The sequence below is a fragment of the Perca fluviatilis genome, chromosome 12 (genome assembly GCF_010015445.1).
Source record: "Perca fluviatilis chromosome 12, GENO_Pfluv_1.0, whole genome shotgun sequence".
Lineage (NCBI taxonomy): Eukaryota > Metazoa > Chordata > Actinopteri > Perciformes > Percidae > Perca > Perca fluviatilis.
The window spans coordinates 20,813,459-20,823,357 of record NC_053123.1 but is presented as its reverse complement, the minus strand read 5'-3'; the positions used below and the strand labels follow the sequence as shown (position 1 = coordinate 20,823,357).

Sequence of the window (9,899 nt, the reverse complement as noted above, 5' to 3'; positions counted from 1 at the left end):
AAACGGTGGCATATCCCTTTAAGATATAATGGTAAAACATTAGATGCACAAATTGGTCAAATACTGAGTGAAACTGCCCAAGTTTGTTAAAGTTTGATGATCAAGTGGTTAGTTGTTTTGTGAGCGGTTGTATAGACATGGTTCAGTTTTACAGCAACACAAACAAATAACACATAATAAAAATTGGTTCAGAATATTTTATGCAAAAAAGTTTTAATAGAAGAACCTTGATACAAAACTTTAAATGGCAAATGGTTGTATCAATATTTACTGTATAGTAAAAATCAAAAGGTTAAATCACTTCTCAGGTGTATAGTACCGTTCAAACATAATATGAAAATGGGAGGTAAGACCGAAACGCTCTCCTTTTTACAAATGTCCTCTCTGAGTTTCTTTCATATTAGTGAAGGAAGCGGTGGAGTGTATAAACTGAGGTAAACCATACGTACCAATGAATATTTACTAAGACAGTGTTGTAGATTAAGACCAGTTTCTCAGACATTCAACAGTAAACAGAATTTTTTAGTGACTTGAATATTCAATGATCAACGTATCAAACAGTAATTTATTTCGGACATGGTCGTTGTGCACTGCTCAGTAATGTGCAAAATATTATGAAATGCATTTTCATTAATATAATCAGTCTCCAAATTACCTAATTTTGGACTCACACATTTGTTACTGAATGTCGTCTTCACTACATCACTGTTAATATACTGCTTTACGGTATGCAAAAACACTGACCAAACAGTAATAATCACTTTCTCTGCCACACAATGAGTGGTTTCTATGAGAACAAGCTCACGCTGCATGTTCAAGTCTAATTACTGTAGCAGATAATCACGAAATGTACAAACTGTACCTGTTTCTACTCATTCTATAAGTGACCTATCAAAGCACGCACGGGGGTAGAAGTCAGATGACCCTTGGAAATGACATCAGTCAACACCTACAGGCCGATGTGTTTTCAATCCATATCAATAGGCCTTTTTCATAGCCGATATTTTGACTTGGCATAGTAGTAAAAACACGGTGTTACTAAACATTACCCATGGCTCTGTTCTCTCTCAGTAATCTGTGACAGTGTGCCAAAATGTACAATACCAGGACCCTCAACCTAAGCCAGCTAAATGGAATTTGGCCATCAATTTTTTTATTTTTTTATTTATTTACACCTGCATTTTTTTTTTCTACTGTGACATTTCAAAATGTCTTTGGTGAAAAATGGTCAGAAGTCAAATTTCTTCAGAAAGATTTCATAACATACTGAGAATGTTGGGTACATATGAGAACTAGAGTCTGCCCTCTCCTTACCATGCTGCTGTGCAATGTGATAATCAGTCAGAATTATAACCGAGGAGTTGTCCTAAATGTAAACACATTGTGATTTACAGTCCGTGTCAAGGAAAGGCCTTCTGGTTATCGTAACCTTTTAAACAATATGTGTGAAAACAAACTTTTTCTTGTCCACGTGCCCAAGTCCAAACAAAAGACTGACAGGGGCGCCTGGATAGCTCACCTGGTAGAGCGTGCGCCCATATATAGAGGTTTACGCCTCAACGCAGCAGCTGCGGGTTCGACTGCGTCCTTTGCTGTGACTCCCCCGCTCTCTCCCCTTTCATGTCTAAGCTGTCCTGTTCAAATAAAGGCCTAAAATGCCCCCAAAAAATGGACCAAAGGACTTTCAGTGCCTTTTCAAATGTCTTCTTTGTACATTAAAAAGGCCCTGCAAAGGCGTTTCCACTGATTCTGGCTGATTAAACTTTAGCTTACGCTCCATTCATGTCATATCAAAGTTATTGTACTTAGAGGGGCCCAACTTCATCATCATCATCCCAGTCGTTACTGAGAAACTGCGATATATATCCGACTTGACATTAAATATTACATAAGTATTTGAAAAACAAACGAATATGGACGCCTCACATTAGCCACGTAATAAAGGAGACATTTTTAAGTGATCTGACAACGGTGTTAGGAGTCTTTTGGAAGATAGAAACTACTATTTTTTCATACTTTCCAGCTGCGATGAGACGCATCTTATTGCAAATTCTGAGGACATACCATAATATATAGTAATAAACAAATTACTACAACAATACGATCACTTCGGTTACAGTAGTTAAGGCTTCCTATTTGATTACATGCATCCATACAAAAGCTTGCAAAGTCACTGATGGTGCACTTGGTCCAACATAGTGGAATGAATAATGTGCATCTTCCTGTTTCCTAATAATTTCAAGTATGGAGTACCCATGTGTACAGAGATCAGACTTCATAAACTGCACCACAAACCACTGCTGGTCACCTATTGTGACTGTTGAGGGTGTGAAACCCTTGCAGTTCACTAATAAACTGAGTACGATCTATAAACATGTCCGACAAATGAACACACTTGCTGTGGTCAGGCCGGTTTTTCCTCCACGTCCTGCTCCTCTTCATCATCATCATCATCTCGGTCATCTTTACCGATCCCCTCATCAATGCTTTCCAGCCTCAGTCTCTGACCGTCCAGGTATCTGGGTCTCGGTGCTGCCCTGGTCGTAAACAGTCCCTCCGGCAGAGCCAGACCCTCCCCAAACAGGGTGAGCTTAGCGTCACTCTCTATAGCCTTCGCCAGACAGGAAGCGAAGGTGTCGAGCGATTTGTGTACCTCTGCGTGGACTTGAACCGCGGACGTGTTGAGGTTTTCAGCTGAGGAAAAAAACGCAGATACTATTAATTGAATTTTATTTATGGTATCAAATCAAAACAAGAGTTATCTCAAGACACTTCACAGAGAGTAGGTCTAGACCACACTCTATAATTTACAAAGCCCCAACAATTAGACAAATTTAACACTGAACAAATCTTGTGTTTAGTGTAATGTTTTGTAGTCACTTTCCAAACCCTCAGGGAGTATGAAGTGAACTCCCCTTCCCCTCTAATCTTTTGTGGAACGGTGGTAATGACAGACACCTTTGGTTTGCTCCACCTGGTCTTCAAAGGTGACGGAGCTCCTCCTCTTCCCGGACGGATTACCGTGTTGCTGTAAGAGGGAGGACCCGTCTGTGGAGAAGTTATCCAGCAGCATCACGTCTGTGCCTGCATGGCAAACATTACAGAGACATAAAAGGCAGGTTAATTGAGAGCTCCCAAACTAAGAACATGAGCTGTGAAACAGGAATGCGAGGCTGACCGTAACAAAGCTGTGGGAGTATGACGCAACTGAACGTCGTGTTAACACTTGCCAAGAATCACTTTAACTCCGTTTTACATTCAAGTTGAGATCAACAGTCGAGTTTTAAAAAGCAGAGTTTAATAGCATGAACACATTTGTCAGTAAAGATGCAACTTCTGCCGATATTACAACCACTAGTTCCTATTTGAAAAACCAAATAAAAAGTAAAACGTTGATTAGCATTACATGTAACCCTGGGCAACACTATATTGTAGTTCTGAAGGGATTAATTGATTGTTAATCAATAAGTTAATTGACAGACATAATCACCCCCAATTTTCGTAACTACATTCATTGTTTAAATACTTTATCAAGTAAAATGATATACATTCTCAGGTTCCAGCTTCTCAAATGTGATGATTTGCTGCTTTTTTTCTGTTTAATGTTATTGTAAATTGAATATTGTTGTGTTTTAGACAAACAAACCAAGTATTGTGAAGAGGTCACTTGGGCTCTGGGTAATTTGTGAGGGCCATTTTTCACTATTTTTTAACGCTTCATGGAGTACATGTTTCAATTGAATTAATCAAAAAATAAATAAAGGTTAATAGATAAAAGAAAATGATTGTTAGTTGCAGCCCTTGCAGGTTTTGAGATCATATGACAATACTGTATGTATATTAGGCCTGCACGATAAATCGTTATAAAATCGCGATGTCGATTCAACCCTTTTCACGATTTAATAATAAAATAAAAAATAATAATTACTGAAAGCATTTGACATTAACATTTTTTAATTATGTAAAGACATGTTCAAGGAGTTCAGATAGAGCCTGTATCAGGGCCATATTTAGTTCAATGTGTTATATGTCACTATTTTTGGTAGCCTACTGTACTTAACTGGCCAGTATGTACTTTATTTTCTTTATTTATTGAAGCCTCTATGTGTACAGGCTTGTGGTGATGCGCAATGTGCTATAGCTGCCAACAATTTTTTTGTCATGGTTCATGTGTACAATAAACATTACACTTCGTGAGAAAAAAATCGTGGCAGAGAATCGTGATATCAATTCTAAGCTAAACAAATCGTGATTCATATTTTTCCCCGAATTGTGCAGGCCTATTGTACTGTATATGGAATGGATTTACAGATTTTTGAGGAAACTCAACTACAGCTGAAACCATTAATCAATCGATCAACAGAAAATGTATTATTTTGATAAGTGATGAAATTATTTTAGTTTATTTTTCAAGTCAAAATGTCAAACATCCTTTGGTTCCAGCTTCTCAACAACAGTAAACATATTTATCTTTGGGTTTGTGGCTGTTAATTGGACAAAACGTAATCTGAAGACGTTACTTGGTCTTTTAGGCGGTATAGTAGAATACTCATATTTTACTGAGTTGGGACACACAGAGGAAGTGTTTTCCCTTACATGAGTCCTGAGTGAAACTGAAGCCAGTATCTCCTGTGCTGCTCCCTGGGGCCAGCAGGTGCCCTCCACCGGCCAGCATGGCTGTCATGTGTGGGGACATACCCAAGTCTGAAAGAACACAAGCAAGAACTCGTTGTACAACATCATACAACACATGAAATCACAAAAACACAGGAATTTAAATCTAAACAGGCTGTATACACTGTACATAAACCACTTATTACACAACCCATTCAGTATCAATTTCACTATTGTGTCCCTGTTTAAAAGGTTTACAGAAATTAGTTTAACCTGTAAATAGACATTGTACCTACTTTTCTGTACATAAGAGGTATGTTTTTTTTTTTTTTATCTTTGCTCAGCTTTGTTGTCCTTGTTTTGACTGTATGTCTGTATGTATCTTCCTGAACATTGTTCGTTTGGTCTATGATTTGGTGTCTTTACATAAAGAAGTCAGAAATAAATATACAGAATGCAGCCCTCTTTTGAATTGAATTGAATTGCATGACTAACAGAGCCACTGCTGTTCTCCCACCTGTGATTCTGTTGGAGATGCTGAAGAGGCGGGATGTCCTTTGCCGTGTGGCAAACGACTCTCTGTAGTAGCGATCTCCAAAACACATGCCCAGCAGCTCCTTCCTCACCGTTTTATTCCACAGACCATAGATGAGTGGGTGGCACACTGCGCTGCAAAAGGACAGCCATGATACAAAAGTCTCCAGCCCCTGAGACACACTCCCTTGTCCCCACAGAGCCTCGGTGCACACCACCCCCACATACGGACCCCAGGACATGAGGAAGGTGCCGATCACCACTAAGATGGTGACAAAGGCCTTGCACTGACTCCCTGCATACACCAGGCTCCGCCGGCTTCCATTAGAGGAAGTGGAGGTGCTGGAGTTTTTACGTCCGTTCTTCTGAGCTCCAGTGGAGTCGTCCTGAGCCACAACAACTGTCCCACAGTGAACTTTCCTGGCTTTCATTCGGGCTACACGGAAAATTACACCGTAACAGGCCAGCATGATGACTAAGGGGGGGAGGATGCACCAGGTGACCCAGAAGGCTGTGTAGCTTGGCTCTCTGTGCCAAGAAGCAACACAGGTCCACTTGAAGCAGTCAAACTCAAAGGAGGACCAGCCGAACAGAGGAGGCAGACAGCCCACCAGGGAGTGTAGCCACACATAGGCGATGACGACGACTGCCCGGTTCCCTGTGATCTTCATGGGGTAGATCATTGGGTAAAGCACTGCGTAGTACCTGTTGGGACGGGAGAGGAACACAGTGAGGAAAGGAAACTGTTCCTCGAGGGAGCTCTTTGGTCCTGCCCAGAATTCAGTGAGTGATACAGAAGCTAAAAGCTGAACTTTCTCCCCCCAGCAATGCTGGAAATGTTTTTTTCTGAAAAGTGGCAAACACAACAGAAAAGGGGAGGCTTGGCAGGAGAACAAAAACATGCACTGTAATCACAAATCCCCAAAGGTGCTGAGGGTAATTAGGACAGCAGCGAGAACAGTGAGGATTGTGTGCTACAGAACTAATTTACAGTAGATCTTAGTAGCTACATTTTACCGTGCTTTGTGATCCCCGACAACCGGAATAATATAATTGTCTAATTTTATATTTACACAAAGCAACCACAAAAGAATAAAATAAATCAAATACAGTCTAAAATAAGCTAAATAGTAAATATCTAGTCAAAGAAAAAAATGAAAGAAAAAAAAGGTTACAGTCTGGCTTAAAAAAAGAGAAAGTGGAGTTCAGTGTAATGGATTACCTTTATCTGTGTAGGCTGTTTTATTTGTGATCAGTTTCTTATTTCTAAAAAAAGGAATCAATGGAAATAATCTCAGCCCTGCAGATGAATGGTGCATTCATGTCAGTCAACATTTAAAAGGTACTTTGTGTGAGCCTGTCTAATGCGTGTCACTTGAGCTGGGAAAATCTCCAGAAAAAGACCACGAGCTAAGTGTGTGGTTAACCAATCTCATTTACAAGGCTGCATACTGACGTTAAAGGGAAACGTAATAAAAACGGTTTCACAAGTTTGTGAACATGAATGTGTTACTTCCAGAGGCAGAACAGCACAAAAACATTGTCAAATGTCACTTTCACTTTGTCACAAGAATAAAAAAGGTAATTATTAAACATCTCATGTTTACTTAAAAATAAAGACAAGTGTGTTTAGTTTGAGAAAATAAAAAAGGAGATAGAATTGCTCCCAGAATATGAAAAGGTTTTTTGGTGTATCATCTACAAAAGAGTTTAGGTGTTGTCCTTCAGTATGGAATATTATCACTGCACTCACTCAGGCTCCTGCTAATCTCATGTAGATTATGTTCCTAAAAAATGGTTGGGAAGGAATTTAAGAATTTTCCAAAAATAAATTGAATGCAAATTCAAAACGCATATATTTTCTGCTGCATCAAAGGCTCGCTCAATTTCCCCAGCTTTGCCAAGATAACATGGCTATCTTGTGACTTTTGTCCGGTGGTCAGAAATAAATCTCATAATGAATGCTAATGTTGCTCTGTATTTGCTACATGTCAGATATCTGACTGCAATTATTATCCAGCACTAACCTGTCAATGGCAATAGCGCCGAGGGTGAGCATGCTAGCAGAGCTGATGAGCAGGTAGAGCAGGGCAGTGAAGTTACACCACACCACTCCAAACACCCACTCCCTCTTCGCCGAGCTCACGGCCACAAACGGCAGTACCAGCATGGACAGCAGCAGGTTGGACAGGGTCAGGCTGAACACAAACTTGTTGCTGGGTGTGAGCAGATAAGGTCTGCGATAGAGGGTCGCCACGATCAAGAGATTCCCCAGGCAGGCAAGGAGTGTGATGGTCACAATGGAGACTGACTCCAGGGCGGCCAGACCCTCACCATTCCCCACCGTGGTGCAGTTCCTACTGGTGTTCATGGTGAGAGGCTGGGCCACCAGACAAGTGAAGGAATGGTTGGACACTGTTAGTGGAAAGACATGGTTAGAAATGATATTACAAATAAAGTTAAAATCTTCAAACAATGCGTAAAATCTGACTGCTAAAGGACCACACCAGCACATATAAGCTCTTTCTCTACAATCCATGAATACTTTATATTTATTTACTTTGTCTAATTGGCTTCAATTGTGTAATTCATCACAGTGAGAATCAGGTCTACATTATTGTTAAGGACAGTTTAGGGGTGCAAGTAACAATTATTTTAATTATTCTGTCTATACAATGACAGAAAATAGTGAAACAATGCCCATCACAATTTCCCAGATCCAAAGGTGATTTCTTCGAACTGCTTGTTTTGTCCAACCAACAGTCCCTATGATAAGTAAAACAGAAAAGCAGCAAATCCTCACATTTAAAAAGCTGGAACCAGAGACCGTTGGCATTGTTGCTTGCTAATTGAATTACACAAGTAATCAATTATCAAAATGGTTGCCAACTAATTTTCTGTCAGTTCAGCTCTAATGCAGATTAAGGGCATATTGATGAGACAATGTGCACGGCATGACCTCATTACAATAAAGTAACTTTCATAAACATTAAGGCAGGCTTTATGTTCAGAGTAATGGATTACACATCTCAAGCACATCTCCAGAGCCTTCTCATTTGATTTCGTTACTGTTGAAACCAGTGGCTGCCAAAAATGTTTGTAGAGTTCAATACACTTCAAGTATGGTTCCTAACACACAGAATTGAGGTACTTGTGTTTCCATTTTGTGCTACTACATTTTATAGGGAAACATAAGTCCTATACATTTATCTGACAGTTGTAGTTACTTTGCAGATTAGCATTTTACATACAAAACATATCATAGGTTTATAAAGTACGATTTATTTGCAGATTAAACTATCCAGTAGCTCCAAATCAAACAGCTTCAGCATTAAAATGCTCTCTTACACATTAGTGCAATCTATCAAATAATGAAATACATAATATAACAATGACAGCAGCAGGACTGCATACATGACTTGAAATAAGTAGTTTTACATTGTTCTATTGCTATTTTTAATTAAGTAAAAGGATCGTTATACTATTTCTACCACTGGGTTTACATTTGTACCATCATAAGTTAAGCACAGGATGTAGACATGTAACCGAGCCATTATTTACAAGCTTTAACGCCAAACTCAAAAGCCTGCAGGGTTAAATCCTCACTAATAAATCGCCTGTGTTCAGAGATAAAGTTTTATCCAAGCAACGTCGTGGAAATGTGTTTCAGATTTAAACCAATGGCAAGCTTAGTTAGGCGTTAGCTTCGTTTAATATGATTTGCAGCAAAAATGTGTTGCCATCTCTCACCATGTCGTTACTCGGTTAACTTTTAAGACAGTTAAAATGAAAAGTTTAACTCAACATCTAGCGACATTTTAGGCTTCAGTACAGCTTCAAAACTGACCTAGCTATGTAAACTTTGTTTAGTGTGAAGAGGGTCGAGTACTGTGACTGCCACTGACGTTAACATTGCTTTCAGATCGCTTGTAGCTAAAACAACTACCGTTAGTTAGCCTAGGTTAGCTACAACTTTCTCCCATTGTCCCCCCGAACGCAGCTCTCCCTCTGTACCTGCTTTGGTTCGGCGCTGTGGCTCCACATTTTCTCCTCTTCAAAGGCAAGCCGTCCATCCCGCTTTTCCGTTTTCACACTATAACCCCGTAACTGAGGGCTGGGTCTGAAAAACGCCTGAAAAGCCCCTCGACATTGTAAAGTTTGATAACGCTTGTACCTCCTCAATCGCACACTGCCAGCTGCGGCTGCAATGGCGCCCTCCTCCCACCTCAGCCTCAACTCCCTCTCCTCGCAGACTCCTTCGGTGTGTGGGTGGTCCTCGATTGAGAATTGTCTTGTTTTCATATAGCCATTGTAGCAGTTAACGTTATTTCTCTGTGGTTAATGCGTGTAGCTTAGCTTGTATTGTCAGACTTAACTCCACAGCGTTGTTAGCGATGGTGTATGTAATCATCGTGACACTGTTTCTGCTAAAAACCTTGAACGTATGTTATTCCGTTTCAGATGCAACAAGTTAGCGTAGGCGTTTGTATGCATGTTTACAAAAAACAAGGTGCGCATGTTTATTTCTTTAATGACAGGCTGGCGGTGTTTATGAATGATCTCTACGTAGCTGGACCACCCACGTAGATCAAAGCTTCCCGCACATCAACAACACGTCAGCACGTCATCTACGTTATCCAATCAGAGAGTTGGGACGTTTTTACCGAGTGATTCCATTTGACGGTGCATTCTGCTGGAAGCATGAATCATGCTGTGCTGATTTGTACATTTTCGAAAGCATTTTTAACAAT

General features: G+C 40.1%; 1 protein-coding gene across 2 annotated transcripts; it reads right to left on the bottom strand.

The window, feature by feature from the left end:
- Positions 1-196: 196 nt before the first annotated feature.
- gpr161a (G protein-coupled receptor 161a) lies at positions 197-9,871 on the bottom strand. 2 transcript variants are annotated; one of them, XM_039817059.1, is made up of 6 exons: positions 9,163-9,871; positions 7,176-7,528; positions 5,132-5,853; positions 4,597-4,704; positions 2,959-3,084; positions 197-2,694 (listed from the first exon to the last, which is right to left on the bottom strand). In XM_039817059.1, the coding sequence occupies exons 1-6, from the start codon at positions 9,448-9,450 to the stop codon at positions 2,405-2,407; spliced, it is 1,887 nt and encodes a 628-aa protein (XP_039672993.1). In that variant the 5' UTR covers positions 9,451-9,871; the 3' UTR covers positions 197-2,404. The 2 variants fall into 2 exon arrangements, with proteins under 2 accessions (XP_039672993.1, XP_039672994.1); XM_039817060.1 differs by having other exon boundaries at positions 7,176-7,563; positions 9,163-9,297.
- Between the last annotated feature and the right edge of the window lie 28 nt (positions 9,872-9,899).